General features: G+C 41.9%; 1 protein-coding gene across 4 annotated transcripts in view; it reads left to right on the forward strand.

The window, feature by feature from the left end:
• The first annotated feature begins 1,039 nt into the window (after positions 1–1,039).
• The window catches only part of bbs9 (Bardet-Biedl syndrome 9), a 157,550-nt gene continuing 134,354 nt past the window's right edge, over positions 1,040–24,235 (forward strand). For 2 of the 4 annotated variants that reach the window (XM_061776790.1, XM_061776791.1), the window contains exons 1-9: positions 1,040–1,200; positions 2,840–2,951; positions 3,035–3,191; positions 8,406–8,470; positions 8,568–8,681; positions 14,775–14,949; positions 19,075–19,159; positions 20,080–20,263; positions 21,942–22,071. In XM_061776790.1, the coding sequence (XP_061632774.1) occupies positions 2,840–2,951; positions 3,035–3,191; positions 8,406–8,470; positions 8,568–8,681; positions 14,775–14,949; positions 19,075–19,159; positions 20,080–20,263; positions 21,942–22,071 (1,022 nt within the window). In that variant the 5' untranslated portion in view covers positions 1,040–1,200. The remainder of the gene's footprint in view (positions 1,201–2,839; positions 2,952–3,034; positions 3,192–8,405; positions 8,471–8,567; positions 8,682–14,774; positions 14,950–19,074; positions 19,160–20,079; positions 20,264–21,941; positions 22,072–24,235) is intronic. The other 2 variants (XM_061776788.1, XM_061776789.1) reach the window with 1 other exon arrangement.

Raw genomic sequence — 24,235 nt, forward strand, 5'->3', positions numbered from 1 at the left:
TGTAATTGTAATTTGCCTCATTAGTAAATTTATTTCTACCTATACTGAGTGAGCCATGAACCTAAAACAGCTAAGGACTCAATATCCCAGGGTTGTCAAACTCAGTTTTGTCATGGGCCACATCGTAGTTATGACTTCCCTCGGTGGGTAGTTATGACCGTGAACCCATACAAGTTGATGGATAACTAGTTTTGAAATCTGGAGCCTATATAAGCATGTTTTTCAACTACTAATACATTTATTTTAAACTGTTGATTGGTAACAAAAAATGCTTGCAATTTCTCAACATTATTACAAGTGAAGAACATTTTTATTTTTGATATTTTCACAAGTAACATGAAGTTACGGTCCAAATAAAATCATGTGGCGTATTGAATCTTTCCCCCGCGCCACCAGTTTGACACCTGTGCAATATTCCATCAATGCCGTTACTAAGCTGGTTTTGTGAGTTTTTATGCAAGTATTATGCATTGTAGTGCCAGTATTTTATATTGTGTTATTTATTTGAATGTATAATTAAGAAAATTAAGAAGAAATCACTCATAAATAATATGACCGTTTCGCTAAATACCTTGCTACCTGTGGCGTCACCCTTCTGGAAACTGTTTTTGTGATTTATTTTTAAGTATTGTACAGACTTTGCGTTTGCCATTATGTCAGTCGTTAAAACCAAAATAGCAAAGAAGAAGAAAAAAACACTCTTAAATGAACTTAATATGACCGTAATTTACCTCGCTAAATCCCTTATTACCTGACACAGGACAATTAAATGAGAAACACTACATTTCCCATCAGGCATATCTCTACGGCATGCGCATAACTGCCACGCTTACCCTTAAAACCAATTTGTGTGTGTGTGGGTGATAACTTCAAGTATTGTACATTGGAGTTATTGCCTTATGCAGTTCATTTTAATGTAAATTGCAATAAAATATGAAGTCATTGGTAAATGAATGTAATATTATCGTAATTAACAAACTAAAATCCCTGGTTATTTACGGGGAAATGAGTGAGGAAAAACTCCATTTCCCATGAGGCATTTCTTTTCCGCTCTTGCGCACTACTGATATGCTCCTTCCAGTTTAAGCGTCAGTGCCATGACAACAAGACGATGGCTTCAAGACGGCGACAAATGTGATTTTTTTGCCACCGCGAGGAGTAACAAACCTTCCGGCTTGTAAGACACGTCGGTGAAGAAAGGTAAGACACCCATTCCACCCGCAATACGGGCTGCCGGTTAACTCGCTAGGCTAGCTAATTAGACCGCCAAGCTAAAGTTAATGCGTTAGCCTCGAGCTAATTGACCCGTGAACTTCTGCGTGAGAAATTTATTAACGTGACTTATTTTCGTGCTCAAATGCGGACAACTAAACATGGAATGTGTTTAAATCCTCACGTCAGGTCAGGTCAGGTCAGGGCAGGTCAAAGTTGAGGGTGGACTTTGTGCTTTGTGTCTTGTGTTTAATGTCCATGGAAAACTACTGTAAATTAGCGTTGTTATCCTTTGAATTCATCTCATTGAAAAAAAAAATTGTACATATATATATATAACACAATGTTGGTGCGTGGTAAGATAATGGCAGTCTGCTTTCAACTTTTGAGCGTCATTAAACAAGATTTTATGACATAAAACAATGAAAGGTGCACTAAATTATAACATGAGTGTCATGTATAATTTGCCACTTTACTGGATTAGCTGCTTGTTCCACCTGCTCAGTCAGCACTAAGACAGGAGACAAAGCTGCTTGCCATCTCAGGCTTACTCCACTGTGCTGGTCACATGGCTGGTCATGCTGCTCCCCCATTGGCTGTCAGTGTGGCAGGAAGTGGACACTTTTTAAGTGACACTTCAATTTGACTGGCGGCACGGTGCACGATTGGTTAGGGCGTCTGCCTCACAGTTCTGAGGACCGGGGTTCAATCCCCGGTCCTGCCAGTGCGGAGTTTGCATGTTCTCCCCATGCCTGCGTGGGTTTTCTCCGGGCGCTCCGGTTTCCTCCCACATCCCAAAAACATGCATGGTAGGTTAATTACAGCTATCTTCGGGGCTCCAGCCCGAAGATAGCTGCAATAGGCTCCAGCACACCCGCGACCCGAGTGAGGATAAGCGGTAAAGGAAATGGATGGATGGATTGATGGTAAAAATACAGTTTTTGCCACATGTTCTGCTTTAATTGAATAGATATTGTAATGCTTTTTCTGATGTGCATCATGGCTTGGCCACCTGGGGACAGTATAATACAGACACAGAGACACACTTGTAGAAGAGTTTCACATTTAACTCAGTAAGCTGCAGTAATGTTAATAATTTTTCACAAAGGATAAAGAATAAATGCCTGAGAATTTTTACATTGTTTGTCTACATGTGTTGAGCCGCAGTTTATGTTCAAATGTCCATTCTTTGTCAACACGATGTTAAATTTATTGAGGCAAAGGTTGTTTTAAATAAACAACAGCACAACTGCTGCTTGTTTTGAAGTGAGTCGAGTTTAGTTCACCGCCACCATACAACGCTCGTATATTAAATTTTTGCTCTCAAGTCAAAGCAAGAAAATCAGCTGAGGGGTGTAGTTCACCTTTCACTTGGAGTCAACTGGGATGGGCTACCGATCACCTGTGGCCCTGTACAGAATAAGCGTTACAGAAAATGGATGGCTGATTCCATGCCATTAAATTACCCTTAATTCTTATAAATTCTGATGAAAAGGTTCCAATTTGTTTACTAAATACTCCAGTTTAATTTACCATAAAAATGGATTGGAAAATGTTCACACTTTTGCAACTATACTAATACTACTACAAATTTCACCTTCCTGTGTCTTCTTCTCTGTCCTATCAGATGTCTCTCTTCAAGGCACGGGATTGGTGGTCGACAGCCCTGGGAGAGGGCGAGGAGTTTGACCACGGGTGCGTCTGCGTTGGGGATGTGGACAACAGCGGCACAGGACACGGTATCGTAATAGAAATATTGTATGTTTCAGGTCGTAGTCACATCCATCATATCAATAGTTTTTCTCTTCGTCTTCCTGTGCAGACAAGGTGGTGGTGGGCAGCTACATGGGCATGCTGCGGATCTTCTCCCCTCACCCCGCCAAACCCACCGAGGGGGGCCAAGGCTCGGCCGAGGCGCAGCTCCTTGAAGTCCATCTGCAGAACGCCATCATCCAGGTGGAGCTGGGGAAGTTTGTCTCGTGAGTAGAATTGGTTATTACACAGAGGCAGAGAAAGCTGTAAAATAGTGTGTTGCTTTTTGTGCAGTAAGAGTGGAAACAATGTGGGTGTTGAACCCATTCATCGGGAAAAGCATGGATGTGCAACCTCCTTGAGGAAAAGTGTAGGCGTTGCACATTTTCATCGGAAATAATGCGGATGTTGAATCACTCACATCTCCCACTTTAACAGGGAAAGGTGCGGAAGTTGAAAAACCAACTTCTCCCTACGGCTGTGCCCCCCTTGGCGAAAAGTGTGGGTGTTGAACCCTTTCTCCAAGAAAAACTTGGATATAGAAAAACCCACATCTACCATGGGTGTGACCCCTTTTGGGAAAAGTGTAGATGTTGAACCCTTTCATCTGAAACGTGTGAGTGTTGAACCTTTGGAAGGCCATCTTGAGGGAGCAAAGAAACCGAGCCTTCATTCATGAGATGACAGCAACATGTATCAACTTTCATCTCACTCAAATTACCTTTGGCCCGATTTACCTGTCACGAGCACACAAACGAGGATTACGCTTGGTGATTTGAGCAGTATTAGCGTGATATGGACTAAATCCACTAATGTGGCTTTTATGTGGGTAGAGGGATGGTTAAACATTTTACAAAGCGTCAGTTGGCCACCGTGGCGAAATCACTGAATAATATGTTCAAACTGTGCATAGTGTTACAGTGGTTTAGTTTTTATTATTACAGGACACTACATTTGATAAGTACAGTTCAGTTGTGTTTAACTTTGAATTACAATGAATCTGCATATATTGTTTTGGAAGTGTTTGTTTTCAAACATTTATTTAGGTACACTTTTTAAATACAGTTTTTATTTTTTTTTCCCAGTATTGAAGTGTCATTAGGCGGCACGGTGGCCGACTGGTTAGAGCATCTGCTTCACAGTTCTGGGGACCTGGGTTCAATCCCCGGCCCCGCCTGTGTGGAGTTTGCATGTTCTACCCGTGCCTGCGTGGGTTTTCTCCGGCCACTCCGGTTTCCTCCCACATCCCAAAAACAATTGGAGACTCTATATTGCCCATGGGTGTGAATGTGAGTGCAAATGGTTGTTTGTTTGTATGTGCCCTGCAGTTGGCTGGCAACCAGTTCAGGGTGTACCCCGCCTCCTGCCCGATGATAGCTGGGATAGGCTCCAGCCCGCCCGGGGTGTCATTATTGAAAATGTGCATTTTGTCCTTGTAGATTCCATCCATCCATCCATTTTCTTTACCGCTTATCCTCACTAGGGTCACGGGCTGCTGGAGTCGGCTCCGTGCCGGCTTTGTAGATTCCATTGAGTAAATAATAAAATGATAAAGTATTAGTAAACAATTTTACAACTTTACATTTAACATGTTTTCTTTTGTTTTAAATAATTGGTTAATTATAATGAAATTAATTGTACATGATAAAATTGCAAACATTTGTGAATTGCTATTTTTAATATTAAAGTATTGGACATTGTACATATATATTTTAACATTTATAAAAATATTTTTACTTATTTTAGTAAATAATTGGTTAATTGACATAATGTAATAATTATATATAATAAAATGCAAAATATTTGATTTTATTGATAAATAATAATTACTTCTAAATTATTATTTATCAATAAAATCAAATATTTTGCACATTTTCTTTTACCTCTAATGCAACCCATTTGCCCATTTTATTTATTTTTTGTTATTTAGCTCATTAAGTAATTTGTTAATTTATTGTGCATAATGGAATGAAATAAAATAAATAGTAAAATAAACCATTTTACATATACTGTATATTTTACACATTTTTGTATTTCTTTATTATACTAAATAATTGATGAATTAATTATAATTAAATTATAATGTAAGTAAAAGCTGATAAAAATATTATTAATAAAACAAACTTGTGTATGTACTCTACATGCACATTTGAAATTCTTTTAAAATCATTTCACATTTATTTTTTTAAATAGTTTTTTAAAAATTGTATGTAATTATATACACATCATAAAATGTAAGAAATTATTGTATGTTATTATAAAAATAAATTAGTATACGCATTTTAATTTTTAATTAATTTTTTTTACCTCATATATGAATGACCTGACCCATTTTCCCATTTTAGAAATCAAAGTTGACCTTTAAAGACAAAGATTTCCCCACCTCGAGCTTATATCTCGCAGCCAGGTGGCGCCGTCTCCCTTTAGCCAGTGGGCAGGAATGAAAGTGAGCTTTCTCTCAGGAAAAAAAGTGTTTAAAATCTCTGTGGCCTTGCGTCCTTTCTTCCTTCCTTCCTTCCTTCCTTCCTTCCCACAGCATTGTGTTTGTCTTTGATTTAAGCTGCGGTTTGCCAACGCAGAATTCTTCCCGGGAATCCGGCGGGCAGTCTGGAGGCGAGGCTGGCAAGTATAAATACTGGCGGGCAGACCAAGGCAGTGGGCCACCAGAGACTTTTTGCTTTCCCAGGATGAAAGAACAGTTGTGGGATCGGCTTCCCCTTCCACCCTGGTTGCTCCTTTCTAAAGACTACATTTTGTTCTGACAGGATAAAATCAACAAATGTATTGTCAGTGGAGAAGTAGCGTCGTGGCAGCATCTGCTACAATCCATCTTCTGAGCCGCTTCTCCTCACTAGGGTCGCGGGCGTGCTGGAGCCTATCCCAGCTATCATCGGGCAGGAGGCGGGGTACACCCTGAACTGGTTGCCAGCCAATCGCAGGGCACATACGTGGGTATTGACCCCGGTCCTCAGAACTGTGAGGCAGACGCTCTAACCAGTCGTCCACCCTGTCGCCGCATCTCCTACAATTCATTGGTTAAAGAAAATTATGTTTAGGAGTATACAAAGTGTTTATAAGAGTATGGTAGCGGTTAACAGGAGTGTGGGAAAGATTAATAAGAGCCTGGGGAGGTTCATACAGCTTGAAAATATGTACAAGTAATCAAAAAGAAATATATATATGTGGTTGTTACTTCGGGGATTTCACCTATTGTGAGGGTGGTCTGGAATGGCGGAAACTAACCCCTGCGATAAATGAGGGATTACTGTCCAGTAGTTCCTTGGCATGGAGATGCCACAGGATCTCAGCAGAATATGTGTGTCTAAATGACACTCCTTAAATAACGTCAACATAGTTCTTTGGCACCAAGATGGGTGCAAAGGACTACATTTCTGTAAATAAAGATCCTCAACTCACTTCAAAATAATTCCTTGACACCAAGATGGCAAGAGACAGCGGCAAAGCACTACTTTTGTCAAAATGAAGCCCCACAACTCACTTCAACATATTTTCTTGCCACCCAAGTGCCACAACATGGTAGCTCAGCACTCCATTTGTTTAAATAGAGCTCCTGAACTCACTTCAAAATAGTTCAATGGCATCGCAAAGCCACAAAACGGTGGCAAAGCACTACATTTACCTACAGTGGGTTAGGAAAGGATTCAGACCCCCTTAACTTTTTCACTCTTTGTTATATTGCAGCCATTTGCTAAAATCATTTAAGTTCATTTTTCCCCTCTTAATGTACACACAGCACCCCATATCGCCAGAAAAAAAACGGAATTGTTGAGATTTTTGCAGATTTATTAAAAAAAGAAAAACTTAAATATCACACAACCATAAGTATTCGGAACCTTTGCAGTGACACTCATATATTTAACTCGGGTGCTGTCCATTTCTTCTGATCATCCTTGAGATTGTTCTACACCTTTATTGAAGTCCAGCTGTGTTTGATTATACTGATTGGACTTGATTAGGAAAGCCACACCCCTGTCTATAGAAGACCTTACAGCTCACAGTGCATGTGAGAGCAAATGAGAATCATGAGGTCAAAGGAACTGCCTGAAGAGCTCAGAGACAGAATTGTGGCAAGGCACAGATCTGGCCAAGGTTACACAAAAATTTCTGCTGCACTTTACGTTCCTAAGAGCACAGTGGCCTCCATAATCCTTAAATGGAAGATGTTTGGGACGACCAGAACCCTTTCTAGCGCTGGCCGTCTGGCCAAACTGAGCAATCGGGGGAGAGGAGCCTTGGTGAGAGAGGTCAAGAAGAACCCAAAGATCACTATGGCTGAGCTCCAGAGATGCAGTCGGACCATGGGAGAAAGTTCTAGAAAGTCAACCATCACTGCAGCCCTGCACCAGTCATGGCTTTATGGCAGAGTGGCCCGACGGTAGCCTCTCCTCAGTGCAAGACACATGGAAGCCCGCATGGAGTTTGCTAAAAAACACCTGAAGGACTCCAAGATGGTGAGAAATAAGATGCTCTGGTCTGGTGAGACTAAGATAGAACATTTTGGCCTTAATTCTAAGCGGTATGTGTGGAGAAAACCAGGCACTGCTCATCACCTGTCCAATAGAGTCCCAACAGTGAAGCATGGTGGTGGCAGCATCATGCTGTGGGGGTGTTTTTCAGCTGCAGGGACAAGACGACTGGTTGCAATCGAAGGAAAGATGAATGCGGGCAATTACAGGGATATCCTGGACAAAAACCTTCTCTATTGTGCTCAGGACCTCAGACTGGGCCGAAGGTTCACCTTCCAACAAGACAATGACCCTTAGCACACAGCCAAAATAACGAAGGAGTGGCTTCAGAACAACTCCGTGACGTTTCTTGAAAAGCCCAGCCAGAGCTTTGACTTAAACCCAATTGAGCATCTCTGGAGAGACTTGAAAATGGCTGTCCACCAACGTTCACCATCCAACCTGACATAACTGGAGAGGATCTGCAAGGAGGAATGGCAGAGGAGCCCCAAATCCAGGTGTGAAACACTTGTTGCATTATTCCCCAAAAGACTCATGGCTGTATTAGCTCAAAAGGGTGCTTCTACTACATACTGAGCAAAGGGTCTGAATACTTATGGCTGTGTCATATTTCAGTTTTTCTTTTTTAATAAATCTGCAAAGAATTTCAACAATCCTGTTTTTTTCTGTCAATATGGGGTGCTGTGTGTACATTAATAAGGAGGAAAAAAAGAACTTAAATGATTTTAGCAAATGGCTGCAATATTATAATAAAGAGTGAAAAATGTAAGGGGGTCTGAATACTTTCTGTATCCACTGTAAATAAAGCTCCTCAATTCACTTCAGTGTAGGTCCTTGGCACCTGTTGTTCAAAATCCAGAGTGTTCTTCAACAATCTTTGAAATGACATACAGTAAGTTACTGTAATTGGAAATAAAAAAAATTCTTGCTCAGATTCAGTTGTTGTTTTACCAGGTGTTCAGATCTTCTCCACCTGGCTGTCCTTCACCCCAGGAAGCTGTCCGTCTTTTCTGTTCTGGGTAACGTTCTCCTCCTCCCCCCTGTCACTTCTTTTTTTAAGTAGCCTTGTGTTGACGTGTGTGTGTGTGTGTGTGTGTGTGTGTGTGTGTGGTTTAGGCACGGCGGGCAACGTGGAGCACGGCGACCAGTACCAGATCAAACTGGTCTATGAGCACAACCTGCAGAGGACCGCCTGCAATATGACATACGGAACCTTTGGAGGAGTCACGGGTAGCGCACGCACGCACGCATGTACATATGTACTTGAATGATGGTGTCTCATGCTCTAGGCTTTTGGAAAAACCAAGTCGGGGACAGCCCTGCCACAATCCAAAACACTTTTACGCACACACACACTTGAATGATGCGGTCTAATGCTCAAGGCTTTTTGGAAAAACCAAGTCGGGGACAGCCCTGCACTTGTCACAATCCAAGAAAAACATGCACACACACGGGAATCCCCTTTAAAGTGCAGAAAAAGACTATTTAAATAAAGGCTGCTTTGTTGAGGCATGTTCTGTGTGTGTAAGTGAATGTGCGTGTGTGTATGCAGACATGCACACATGCATGCGTGTGTAGAATATGCCAGACAGACTGTGGCCTGGCATGGTGGACCCCTCATTCACTCCCTGTTTATATGAGGGCCTTTTGCGCCTCAGGAACTTTATCCCGGAACTTAACTTTGGAGGAAACTTGCACGTGTTTCTACTGCAGGAAATCCAAATTTAGTTCCTGCGGAATTATTTCAGGGTAATTGAAGATCTTGCTTGGGGTGGTTGTAAGTGATATGGACATAAACGTGTGTGTGTTTGTCTTTCTGTATATGTGTGTGTGAATATGTACATAAATGTGTGCGCACTATGTGTGTGTGTGTGTGTGTGTGAGTGTGAGTGTGTATCAGAATCATCTTTATTTGCCAAGTATGTCAAAAACACACCAGGAATTTGTCTCCGGTAGTTGGACAATAGACAATAGACAGCCATTTGACAGAAAATACTTTTGAGACATAAAAACATAGTACGGAGAGCCACTGAGCAATCAAAGGTTAACAGTAATGTGGTAATACCGATATTTTTAAAAAAAAATTTGGGGAGAATAGTGCAAATGATGCAGAGTCCTCTAGCAATTTAGAGCAGTTTGAAATTAGCAATAGTCTGGTACAGTGGCCATTGTGAAAATGGAGCTGAGACTTCAAGAAATTTAAGCAGTTTAAGGTGACGAGCAGAGCGATAATCTGGAACAATGTCAATTGTGCAAATGGTGCAGATACTTCTCAAGCACATGAGTGGCCAGTATTGGACAACAACAGATGTGCAAATAGTGCAGAGTGACGAGATTACTAAAGTGAATGCACGAATAATGTATAATTGGCCCGACAGAGATGTGACAACAATCTCAAGACAAAATTGGCAGCATGTTACAATGGAATTGTAAATTAACTGTTTAATAAGTGAATGGCAAGAGGGAAGAAGCTCTTGGAATGTCAGCTAGTTCTACAACCCCAATTCCAATGAAGTTGGGACGTTGTGTTAAACATAATCAAAACAGAATACAATGATTTGCAAATAATGTTCGACCTATATTTAATTGGATACACTACAAAGACAAGATATTTAATGTTCAAACTGATAAACTTTATTTTTTTTAGCAAATAATCATTAACTTAGAATTTTATAGCTGCAACACGTTCCAAAAAAGCTGGGACAGGGTCATGTTTACCACCGTGTTACATCACCTTTTCTTTTAACAACATTCAATAAACGTTTGGGGACTGAGGACACTAATTGTTGAAGCTTTGAAGGTGGAATTCTTTCCAATTCTTGCTTGATGTACAGCTTCAGCCGTTCCACAGTCCGGGGTCTCCGTTGTCGTATTTTACGCTTCATAATGCGCCACACATTTTCAATGGGAGACAGGTCTGGACTGCAAGCAGGCCAGTCTCGTACCCGCACTCTTTTACTACGAAGCCACACTGTTGTAACACGTGCAGAATGTGGTTTGGCATTGTCTTGCTGAAATAAGCAGGGGCGTCCATGAAAAAGACGTTGCTTGGATGGCAGCATATGTTTCTCCAAAACCTGTATGTACCTTTCAGCATTAATGGTGCCTTCACAGATGTGTAAGTTACCCATGCCATTGGCACTCACACAGCCCCATACCATCACAGATGCTGGCTTTTGAACTTTGCCTCCATAACAGTCCGGAGGGTTCTTTTCCTCTTTGGCCCGGAGGACACGATGTCCATAATTTCCAAAAACAGTTTGAAATGTGGACTCGTCGGACCACAGAACACTTTTCCACTTTGCATCAGTCCATCTTAGATGCGCTCGGGCCCAGAGAAGCCGGCGGCGTTTCTGGGTGTTGTTGATAAATGGGTTTTGCTTTGCGTAGTAGAGTTTCAAGTTGCACTTACGGATGTAGTGCCGAACTGTATTTACTGACATTAGTTTTCTGAAGTGTTCCTGAGCCTGTGTGGTGTTATCCTTTACACATTGATGTCGGTTTTTGATGCCGCCTGAGGGATCGAAGTTCACGGGCATTCAATGTTGCTTTTCGGCCTTGTCACTTACATGCAATGATTTCTCCAGATTCTCTGAACCTTTTGATGATATTATGGACCGTAGATGATGAAATCCCTAACTTCTTAGCAATTGTACGTTGAGGAACATTGTTCTTAAACTGTTCGACTATTTTCTCACGCACTTGTTCACAAAGAGCTGAACCTCGCCTCATCTTTGCTTGTGAATGACTAAGCAATTCCGGGAAGCTCCTTTTATTCCCAATCATGGTAACCACCTGTTCCCAATTAGCATGTTCACCTGTGGGATGTTCCAAACAGGTGTTTGATGAGCATTCCTCAACTTTCTCAGTCTTTTTTGTCCCAGCTTTTGTGGAACGTGTTGCACCCATAAAATTCTAAGTTAATGATTATTTGCTAGAAACAATAAAGTTTATCAGTTTTGAACATTAAATATCATGTCTTTGTAGTGTATTCAATTAAATATAGGTTGAACATGATTTGCAAATCATTGTATTCTGTTTTTATTTATGTTTAAGCCAACGTCCCAACTTCATTGGAATTGGGGTTGTAGTTTGCATTGTTCGATCGCGCCTACCTGAGGGAAGGACCTGGAAGAGGTGGTAACCAGGATGTGGAGGGTCCAAGAGGATTTTGCATGCTCTTGTCTTAGTTCTGGCAGCATTCAAATCCTCAAGGGTTTGTAGGGGCGTACCGACATATATGTAGGTGACAGAGAGAGAGAGAGAGACAGAGTGTGTGTGTGTGTGTGTGTGTGTGTGTGTGAGAGAGACAATGTTTTTGTTTATTGTGTTTGTGTAAGTTCAGCAAGGGTGTGTGTGTTTATTATATGTGTGTGATTGAGTGAAAGCCCGTGAGTGTGAATTAGTGTGTGAAAGTGTTATTGTGTGTGCGTGTGTGAAACTGTGAGTTTTTGTGTGTTTTGAATGTGTGTGCGTGCACGTGTGTCAGTCAGTGTGACTGAAGTCATGAAAGATAGTGTGTGTGTGTGTGTGTGTGTGTGTGTGTGTGCGTGTGAGAGAACGTGCCTGTGAGCGTGTAGAATAGATTGAGTGTGTAATTGTGTATTTTAGTGAGTGTGTAACTCACTCATAGAGTCTGTGTGCGTCTGTAATTGAGTCTCAGTCTGAATGTAACCATGCGTGTGTAAGTGTGTATGTGATTGTGTAAAATATATCACACTGGGCGGCAGGTTTCGGCACACACAAATAATGATCTTTTGCCTGTCGACTATTTTCCACCAGTAGAGGACAGTGGCTGCCACTGAATTGCTGTGTTTCTGCTGTCTTTCTGTCAGCCGGTTAGAACAATGGTTCTCTAACTTTTTACACTAAGTAGCAACTAAAAAAGTGTTAGAAAAATGTATCTAGCCATCCATTTTCCATAATGCTTATCCTCACTAGGGTCGTAGGTGAGTTGGAGCCTATCCCAGCTGACTCTGGGCCAGAGGCAGGGTACACCCTGAACTGGTCGTCAGCCAATCGCAGGGCATATATTAACAGACAGCCATTCGCACTCACATTCACAGCCACAGGCAATTTAGAGTTTTCAATTAACCTACCAATGCATGTTTTTGGGATGTAGGAATATTTATTATTATTTTATTTTTTATTATTCATTCATTCATTTTCCAAACTCAGGGTCACGGGCGTCCCGGAGCCTATCCCAGCTATCTTTGGGCGAGAGGTACACCCTGAACTGGTCGCCAGCCAATCGCAGGACAAACATGAACATTCAACCATTCACATTCACAGGTTAACTGGCGACTCTAAATTGCCTGTTGGTGTGAATGTGAGTGCAAATATGCTCTGCGATTGGCTGGCAACCAGTACAGGTTGTGCCCCGCCTCTCGCCCGAAGATAGCTGGGATTGGCTCCAGCACGCCCGCGACCCTAATGAAGATAAGCGGTACAGAAAATGGATGGATGGATAATTTATATTATTGTAAGCCACTGTAACATTATGCAGTTTGAACATCAACACTGTACTTAAATATAGGAAAATAAAAACTATACTTAAACAATGATCGAATTAAAATGTATTGCACATAAAAGTACAATAAACATTGTTATTAAATATAAAAAAAAAAAAATCAGTTTTTAAAGATTACACACTAACTTACCTTAAATTTAAATACAACTGAACTGTTCCACACTTTGAGAGTCGCTGGGACAGAATGAATGCCATGCTCTTTAGTTTGGGGAGTTTCCCTTCCTCCCCCTTCCTGAGAGGTCAGAGTTCATTTACAAGGAGCCACGAGAGAGTCTTTTTGTCACAGACACACACACTTTGTGCTGGTGCTTTAACTTGACCTTAAAGCAAAACCACATTACCACTGCTTCGTCCGGGCTATTTTTAAACTGAGGTTATTATCTTTTATTGGTGTATAATAAGTCAGCTTGTAGTGGACGTCAAGGATTGAATAACATAGTCTTAAGCTAATAAACCGAAATAGAAGGTATAGTAGTGGACTTTTATACTCGCACATTGTGTGCACTCTACACACAAGATTCTCTGTGTAACACACAGCGGTTAATGATACGTTTAATTTTCATTATACATGATACCTTTCGGACTTAGTGGTTAGCAAGGCTGCCTCAAAGTTCTCAGGTTCTGGGTTTAAAAATTGAGCTGAGGTGTGGAGTTTGGATGTTCTCCCCGTAATTGTGCTGGTTTTCTCGGGATACGCATCTCCAAAAACATGCATGTTACCGTCACTGAAGACTAAATTGAGCATAGATGAAAATGTGACTGTGAATGCTTGTTTGTCTACGTATATGTGCCCTGACATTGACCTGCGACCAGTTCACCGTGTATACGTGCGCCTGTGCATGTGGGCCTGTGCATGTGTCTGTCCTTGTAATTGTATGCTGCTCATAACCACTGTGGAACATGCTCATCATGCATGCACATGCACACACAGACACGAACACACTTGTTTACACAGAAGAAGTGTGTTGGAGTGTGTTGCTTTTCTTTCCAAATCTCTGCTGATGAATGGTTTGCATCTGTGTGTGTGTGTGTGCACGTGCGTGCGTGCATGAATGATTGTGCACTGTAGGTGGCTGTCTTTGTGACCTCTACTTGACGGCAGTGAGAGTTTTAATAGCGCATTTGAGGCCTAATTATAGTCCTCCGGTCACATCGCTCCTTTATGGTAGCGTGTGTGTGTGTGTGTGTGTGTGTGTGTGTGTTGCGCATGTGCTAAGGTGTTAATAGAGATATCAGACTGAGTCGGAGTGAGAAACACGCCTCACTCTGCACAGCACCGCTGCCGTTGAAATGAAACAGAAGCAACATTTGTTTAATTGTGTGTGTGTGTGTGTGTGTGTGTGTGTGTGTGTGTGGGAGGTTCAAGAAGCCACGCAAGTCATTGTGTATTAAACATTGGAGAAGAGTTTGAATTAAGTCAAATCTAATTATGCAAATGATTGCATCCCAGATAAGCTATTGTTGGAATGCATTTACCGTGATGATCGTGTATGTATTTTAGGGGTCTCAACACGACCTGGCCTGAAACTTACTCAGTCGTGTCGCATGAAAAATATTAGCCCCCCGATCCACACCACGTTGGGTGGACAGGTCTATCATAACAGGGTGCATGAAAGTCTTATGGAACCCTGTCTGAACTTGAACAGATGGGTGATGCTAGATTCTGAATATTTTTTGGCTATGTCATCTACTGTATACGTGTGTATACATACTGTGGATATGTATGTACATGTGTGTGTGTACCGTATATGTAATAAAACAATACACCCCATCCTCTTTCCTCTTTCGGTCAGGTCACCACTCGCTGTGCATCCAGTCCATGGACGGCATGCTGATGTTTTTCGAGCAGGACAGCTACACTTTCGGAAGGTTCCTGCCGGGCTTTCTGCTTCCCGGCCCGCTGGCCTACAACTCCCGGACGGACAGCTTCCTTACCGTGTCTTCGGCCCGCCAGCTGGAGAGCTACAAGTGGGTTTCACTGACACCGACCGACTCAGTGTAGAACCTTGACACAAAAGCCCTGCTAGTGGAAAAGAAAATGTGACAAACCGCAGAAATGCGCACGGGAACCCGTTTTAAAAGTGTACACGGTGAACAAGTTGTGCGTTGTCACACGTGCAGACAGTCTTTTGGCAGGATGGAGTGTGTGTTGGCTGGCACTATCAGCGCACGTGTAAAGTTTAAGCAAACATTCTTGTGTAGTTGTCGTCTCAATGAAAGATGATCTTGTTGGAAACACACACACGCACACACATGCAAATGCATCTCATCACAGGTGCCAACACTCACACATACACATGAAGGACTTGTACAGGAGTGCACAAAAAGCTCAACAACCTGTGCACAGGTGTAAAACTCAAAGCTAGAGTTGGCCAGATCAGGCTACACTACATGATTTTATGTGCTGCAGCTAGCCAAAGCCCTGTAATGATGTGCATCAATTACATATTTGCTATAGTTCTACTGATTGTTCTCCATAGGGTCACATTAGGGTGAGCTGGAGCCTATCTGAGCTCACCCTGGACTGGTTGCCAGTCAATCACAGGGCACATATCAACAAACAAGCATTCACACTCACATTAGCAAACTCTCTAAATCCTTCATGTTTCTTTGCTGCCACTGGGAAACGCAAAGCATCAGCTCCCTCCAACAGTTCTCTACTGGGTTGAGGTCTGGAGACTGATGTTGTCACTCCATGACCTTTGGGACCCTGTTAAGTGAAATCATAGATTTGTTTCTAAATACACTATAAATGTTTCAAGAAAATTGCTGAAAATATGCACAAAGACTGAGATTTATGTAGTACTCAATTGTGGAGCTATAGCATTAAAATGTTTTTCATTATTTCAGTTTTCCTGATATGTTTTTGCGTATGGCTAAAACGCCACAAAGGGACAAGACTTTTTTTTGTAGTTTGTAGTTGCCCCTACCTACTACAGTATCTAAGAATTTGAGCGCCTTCTATCACGTCGATGGCTATCAGCGCATTTGCAATGTGAAGTTAGCTGACGAGCTAGCTAGCCCAAACCCTGAAAATGCATCTTCCCTTCAGATAGTCCTGGCGATTTAAAAATGTATTTATTTGTTTTTTTTAAATCATTCAAATTTGGCAGGATTGTTAATAACAACGTAATTGCAAATTTACAACACATATATTTTCACTTTACAAAGACTTATTCATGAACCACTCCACCACGGCACTGTCTCCCAATTCTTCCCTGAGGCATTTAGATTAAGGCAGGCCTGTAAATATGCCTTTTGAGCTGGGGCACTTTGCAGGCTTTGCAAGATTTCAGTCCAGTATAACGCAGTGTATTACCAACAAGTTTTTTTTTCTTCAGTTTCTTTCAGCTAGTCAACAAGTTCTTGCTGTGTACTTTGAAGCTGCTCTCTTAGCGTTATCATAATCATCCTCACTCCACAAGGCAAGATTTGGCATAAAGCTCCAAACCGAAGGCAATTGACGGTCATTTTATATGTCTTCCATTTTGAAATAATGACGTCACCTTCTCACTGAGCCTTATGCTGTTGATTTTGTAACCATTTCTGCCTTGTACTTGTCTATGATCCTCTCCCTGATATCTTCTGGCAGCTCTTTAGCCTTGCCCGTTGTGGTCTAGAGATTGGAAGGGAAGAAATTGATTCCTCGAACAGGTGTGCCTTAGACACATTTGAGATCAGCACCAATAGAGATCAGCGGTATTGGTAATGGGTTGATTGTGCAGAGCTGGGAGCCACATGTGCACCAGCCAATCTGTGGGAGCCAACGTTCTGGCTGTGTTGTAGGGGATCAACTCCACTAGTACCTTGAGATATGAGTTGAATTTGTTCATTGACCATGCTTATAACTCAAAACACTGGTATCTCAAATCATCTTTTCCCATTTAAATGAATGGAAATACCATTAATCCATTACAGCCCCCCCAAAAAACAAGTGTGTATTTTTTACCAAGGGAAATAGATAAATAATAAATAGAATGTAAAGAATGAAACAGTTTTTGCCACATTCATTTGCTTCAATTTAATGGACATTGTGCCGCTCCCTCTGGTGTGCACACTTTGGTCACCTGGGGGCAGTACAATACAGATATACACACAAAGAAGAGTTTCACAACTGACTCAGTAAGCTCCAGTGATATGAATCATTTTTCACAAAGGATAAAGAATATATGCAGGTTAGTATTGTTATATTGTCTGTCTTCATGTGTTGCTCCACCATTTGTGATCAAATATTTGTTGCTTTAAGGATTAAAACACCACGACTATTGATGCTGATTGTTAGCCAGTCAATTTCATTTTCTAGCATTAGGCTAGCAGGGGCATTCAACAAAATGTTTTGTTTTTTAAATATGCAATGTGTAATTCTCTTTTTGTATTTAGTTTGACAGTAAACTTCAACTGGTACTGGCAATAAACAGCTTGAAGCCTCTTTTTTTTTTAGAATTGTTCACTATATGCCCAACTGCAGCTTGCTTTGAACGGATTTCTACCATAGAGCGCTCGCATCTCAAGTTCACGCTCGCTAATCAAAGCAAAAAATCGTCCGAATGACGGCTCATATCTCCAAAAACTCAGAAGTTGGGTCACTCGTATTTCAATGCACCTTTGTACGTTTTTCAGATTGCATGTTTTGTATGCATTTTGTGACCATTAGTCTGTGTTTTACCAGTAAACAGCCATAAGTATTACAGACTGTTAATTTCTTTATAAGTAAGCAAATTTACAAATTGAGCAGGGGAACAAATTGTTATATCCCCCACTGCACCGCATGTGCCCAGTGACTGATTGGTGACCAGTTACACCTGGACCTAATGAGGTCAAGCTCTATTAAAAATGTAAGGTTGTTAAATTTCATAATACTGATTGATACAGTTCAGTGAATGCGACATAATTTTATCTCCTCCCTTGTCTATCTGAAGCAAACAATTCCCATCAGTCGTTTCCAGGAAGCCTGCTCAGTCCACATCTGTGAGTGCTCCTCTGGCTCCCCTCTCTTATCCACTTGGGCTTTACGCATAACATTAAACAGCCCTGACGTTGGCGCTAATAGAGCGGGACACCCCGGGACCGCATAAAATGTGTGGGCTGGGTGTCGGTCAGACCTGGCGGAGACCACTTGCAGCTGCGGAGGAATAAAAATACATTCAGGTGGCGAAACAAGGAAAAGATACAGTGGATTTTCCCATAGGAAATAATGTAAATTGATTTCATATGTTCCAGTGTCCAACTGTCACTGTCAGAAATGTTTTAAGTACCAGTTTGATATTCTTAAGTCTCATACAAGGGTACAAAGACGTTAGTAGTAAAAACAATTAACAAACGAAATGGATTACTGCGAATGCCCGGGATGCAGATCTCTTCACATTACGACCAAACGCAGCAGACTTAGTATGAATAAGCTTTGTTCTCCATGTTCAGTGCAACATGGAGGAACAGCCATGGTAGTTTTTCTTTTTTCTTTGCCAATCTATCTATCTAACCGCCTGTCCTTTTGTGTCTGTCTTTCAATCCATTCATCTATCTGTTTAGTTACATTTATCTATCAGATGTCTTATCTATCCAGTTGTCTGTCTGTCTGTCCGTCTCCCCATCTTTCTGCCGATATACCCATCTCTCTGTCTATCTACCTATCGAGTATTAGCTATCTACCCATCTATGTCTTGTTCTATCTATTTACTTACCCATCTGTCTGTCTAGTTATGTCCATCTACCAGCCTAGCTGTTTAATTCTATCAACCCATCCATTTGTTGTGTTCTACAGGTATCTACCCATCTATCTGTGTAGTTCTATTTATATACCAATCTAGCTACCAATTTACCTACCTACCAACTATCTATCCAACTCCTATCTCTATTGCATAGCCATATTAAAAATAAGTGAAATTAGAGATGTTTGACTGTCTCCTCAGTGCAAGTAGCCTCTCCAGTTGTGCCGGGCCAGTTCACTCTGTGTTGGTCCAGCTGTTCGAGGACATTCTTGCCAAACGGTCATGGCTGCCAACTTCTTCCTGAAACGTTCCACCTACCTGAGACGCCAATATCAGCGCGGTTCAGGTAGCAGTCACGGCTTTTAACATCTGCTCTGCTCCTCAGGTACGAAACTCTGGCCGTGGCGACGGAGGCAGAAAACCGCCAGGACCCCGATCAGCCCCTCAAGACCGGCGGCAAAAGGCTGACCGTGAGTCCTCTCCTCCAGTGAACCCCACGCCGACACTGCTGTGATGTCACTTGTTCCTCTGTCGGCCATTAGCGCTCGTTAACGCTAACAGGCCCAATTTGCAAGAATAAACTCATTGACGCGACTTGTTCAGCGCTTCTGGCGTCATGTTAGTTGTACTTGGCACGGAAGCTCTTTACTTGCACCCAGCTGCCCTCCCATTAGCATTCATGGAAAGCCTTATGTAGCACGCAAGTAACCACGACAACAGACACTGATTTAAAGCGCCACATAATGAGTAGAGAGGAGTTTACATAGCAGGTACACATGTACATGTCACTAAAGGGTTCACGAAGAGTTGAATGGGAGTTATGTTGCTTGGGTGAATGAGTGGATGAATGGCCTCATAGTTGAATGGGATTAGTAGATAAATGGACTGATGGACAGGTGGAGTGGCAGATGAGTCGATGAAGCTTTGGATGCACAGATGAATGGCCTGGTGGGTAGGTCGATGAGTGACCAAAAGATAGCTAGATGAACTGATTTATTGATTGAAGAATGGGTTGATGGCTGAATAGATGAATGGACAGATGTAGGGGTAGATGATTTGACTGATGAATTGGTGGATAAATGGTGTGGTGGGTGAGTGGACTGCCGGGCGTGTCAATGAATCGTGAATGGTTAAATGGCCTGATAGATGAGTGGATGTGTGCTTGGATGAATCGACAGATAATGGGTGGATGAGTGGCTTAATTTCCTTAGGGATGGGTGGATGAAAGTGTGGGTGAGTGGATGGACGGACTGATGTATTGATGGGTGGACTGTTGGATGAATGGACTGATGGATGAGTGGATTAATATTCTAAATGGATTGGATGGGCTGATGTATTAATGACCGAATTCTGAGTGTTGAACTGGAGTTATTTGTGTTTTTCCCGACAGCCTGACTGGACGTTGATCCTGGGCGAGCAGGCCCTGGACATCTCTGTGCCCTCTTTCTCCCACTCGCCCTCCTCCATCTTCGTCCTTGGCGAGCGTAACCTCTACTGCCTGCGGGACAACGGGGTGATCTACTTCATGAAGAAGATGGAGTTCAACCCTAGCTGCTTCTTGCCATACGTGTCGCGTGAGTCAAACGCTCGTGGACACATGCACAACACACCTTTCGCCATTGTAGTGGATGGACGGATGAGTGGATGGATGGATAGATATACTGATGGATGTGTTGGTGAGCAGATGAACATGTGGACAAATGGGTTGATGATAACTGGATGAATGCATGGGTGAGTTGATGAATGGACTGATAGATGAGTCAGTGAATAGGTGAGTGGATGGACTGATGGAAAAGTGGATGAATGAACTGGACTGATGAGTAACGACTGACGCGTTAGTCGATGAATGTCGAATATGTGAGAAAAAGAGGTAGCAGGAAGTGGAGACAAGCGCAAAGGGTCATGGGAAAAGACATTTTAATACCACTTTAAAGACACATTGCTCCATTTTGTGATCGGATCGGTTATCGTTTTTTTTTAAACTCGCTGATCGGCCCCAAAAATCCTGATCGTGTAAAGCCTAATATTCACAGGCATATATTCTTTATCCTCTGCGAAAAACATAGTATAACTCCAGTTTATTACAGTAGTTATGAAAGTCTGTATTATACTGTCCTCCTAGTGGCCAAGTCATGCAAACCAAAAGATGCCACAATGAAGTACGGTAAACATGATGCACTATTTAATTCTTTACATTCAGTTTAATTATGTTATTACAATATTAGTGCTATTTTCCTTATAAAAAAAACACATAACAAAATGTGTTTTTGCTTTTTTGGGGGGAGGCTGGAACAGATAAATGGCATTTCAATTTATTTCAATAGGGAAAGATGATGTGAGATACTTGAGCTCTGAGTTACGAGCATGGTCACGGAATGAATTCAACTTGTATCTGAAGGCTACACTGTATTTTCTTTGAATGTGAATTGTTACAATTCACATGTAAATTATAACGTAAATGCTCAGATATAAGCAGGTGTGTGTGTGTTTGCCTTAGTGTGCTACCAACACACTGAGAGACACATACGCACGCACACACACTCTGTCATTTTGACCCCCCTCCTCGCTGACCGCCTCGGCCACCATATTCTACCCATTGAGGCGTGTTTGTTTTGCGTGTGGCCGTCACCTCAGATCTCTCCTGGTGGTAGCTACACCGCTACCACACAGATGGGCAAACGTGCGTACATGTACATATATGTGTGTGTGTGTGTGTGTGTGTAATGCAAGTCTAGTATTTATATCTCATTTTTCGAAGGGAAAAGTGTATGTGAGTTCAGATGTATTTCTGCCTGTTTAAAGCGCAGCTACTTGCCGAAATGTAAATGTTATGATGTCATCACCTGGGTCATTTCTCCACTTTGTGGCTGCAAAGTTTATCACGTCTTTTCACATCTTTTCCAGCCCTAAAAATTAAGCTCTTTTTGATATTATACAAGCTGGGTGGCAGAAGCAAAGCCTGCACACGCATAGAACATTAGCCCATACAAAGTTTATTCTCATTTGTTCATTAGTTTTTCCAAACCTTTTACCCAAAAACTTTTCGTGGTCATTTATCACCAAATTAGCTCTATTTTAATGAAAAGACTAAGCTTTACAGTAAGTAATCCAACAAGAAATAACCACAGTGACCTTTATATGTAATATTTGACATTCTCCCCTTCCCCTTTGAAATAAATACAAATAAAAAACACTTTTATGATGGTCATAACATTTGCCCTAATACATATTTTCTTCTTGTTTTCCGCTTAGTGACCGATGGCACCACCAACCTGTTGCTAGGCAACCACACCAACATGCTGCTGGTGTACCAGGACGTCACGCTCAAGTGGGCTGCCCAGCTCTCCTTCGTGCCCGTGGCGCTTCGTGTCGCCAACTTCCCGTGAGTGTGACATACGTATGTGGTGACGCACAAACACACACAGATGCACACACATATGCTGGACTCGCTGCCTATTATTAGTTTTCCAACTAGTGAATTGCCTTTTTGGGCACTCAGCATGCCCGAGTTCATGCATACTGGTGGAAGTGTATGTATTTTAAGGGGTTCTATATACATGAGCCCCCCATAACCCACTCCGTAGCGCCCCCTGGAAAGTAAAAAAAAAAAAAAAAACCCCCCCATACCGGTTTTACCCATCAGTATGAAATTGGGTGGACATGTCTATTATGACAGGACGCATGAAAAAGTCTCAATGACCCATGCCCAAAATTCAACAGAAAGGCGGCCATTTTGGTCTGAGGGAGCCTTTTTGGGCAAATTCCAGGGTTCGTATTTTGGATTTGCAAACTCCTACATAAGGAATTTGGCAAACGCTAATTATCAAACTGTGTGACATTATCATTTAACATCCTTGAAGCATGTTTTGGACAAGACAGATCCAAATACAACATGATTATGTCACCTCTATGAACTGACCTCCATTGTTCCAACATTCGGTGTCTTCGCTCATGTTCAACATCAACAGTGGTGGGTGGCAACATCCCACTGTGTGTGTGTGTGTGTGTGTGTGTGTGTCTGTGTGTGTGAGTCTGTTTTTAGTGTTAAGAGTGTGTTTCCGTCACAGTCAGTCGCATGCGTGAGTGTGTTTCCGCTGCAGTTAAAGTGGACGTTTTAATGTCGATTTGCGATTTCCACCCATGCAGGTGTGGAGCCTCGACCTGAGCCCCACCACCCTACCGCCTTGTGTGTGTGTGTGTGTGCGTGTGTGTGTGCGTGTGTGCGTGCGTGCGTGCGTGCGTGCGTTACTGCCTCGTTGGCCTGGAAGCACGACACATCTGCTACCAGTTAACACACACTTACTCATGCTGTTAAAACACATTATTGCATCACTTAGCATTTCCTGCTTCTTTCTTTTTCCATTTTTGTTCTGTCAGGAAATTTGATGTATTGTTCATTTTTAAAAAAGGGAGAAAGTGGGACACAGTGGAATAGAAGAATAGCATTCTTGTATTGTATTCCCAAATCAAATTATGGAGCAAAATTCATCAAATGTGTTATTCCACAATATAGAGTCCAGAAAGATGACTATTAGGTTGTTCCACATTTACTGTATAAACTGGAAAATGTTTTTCTATTATTATCTCAAAACTATTATCTCATAAATTATTTTCTTTCTGACAACTGCTTCACTTTTGTATTGCATAGTCACCTGCCAACTGCTATTCCAGCCCAGGACCTGAATAAATCAAACTTTAAATGATCATTATAATATTAAATTGGGCGGCACGGTGAGCGACTGGACAACTGCTACACATCTGTGTTGCATGGAGTCCACCAACATCTGGCACCTGTCAGCTGCTATTCCAACCCAGGACAATTGGTCTGTAGAGTGGTGCCTAGAGATAAATTTAACTTGTTTCGTGACTACACTTAAAACGTAACATGCAGCTCTCAAATCATGTTTTCCCATCAAAATGAATGGAAATGCCATTAATCTATTCTAGCCTCCCCAAATAAACGACAAAAATGTTTGGAATGTGTTTTTTAATAATAAAATAGCAATCTACTATAATATGCTTTATTAAAAAAAAAAAGCATCCAGTAATGACAAATGCAGTGCATAAAATGCCACCGTTTTTTGCTTCAATTCAATGGAAATAGTGCTGCTCCACCTGATGTGCGCCCCTGGGACATCTGGAGGCAGTATAATACAGCCATACGGATATACAACTACTATACATGGAGACGGTCTCAGCTCCACATTACGTCAGTAATATTAGTCTTTTCTGAGGATAAAGAAAATATGCCTGTGAGTATTGTTATGTTACCTGTGTACATGTTTTGCTCCATCATTTGTGTTTAAATATCTGTTGCTTAAAGGGTAATAACACTGTGACTTAGATGCTATTCGTTAGCCCGTCTATGACATTTCCCATTAAGTGTTAACACACGATTTTGTAGAGGCGTGTCAGCCAGCACAGCCTCCCAAAACTCCGGGCAGATCTCATCCACCCACGCCTCCCAAGCCCGGGTTTTTGCCTCAGCGACCACCTAAGCTGCATTCTGCTTGGCCTGCCGGTATCCATCAGCTGCCTTCAAAGTG

The sequence above is a fragment of the Phyllopteryx taeniolatus genome, chromosome 6, assembly GCF_024500385.1.
Source record: "Phyllopteryx taeniolatus isolate TA_2022b chromosome 6, UOR_Ptae_1.2, whole genome shotgun sequence".
Lineage (NCBI taxonomy): Eukaryota > Metazoa > Chordata > Actinopteri > Syngnathiformes > Syngnathidae > Phyllopteryx > Phyllopteryx taeniolatus.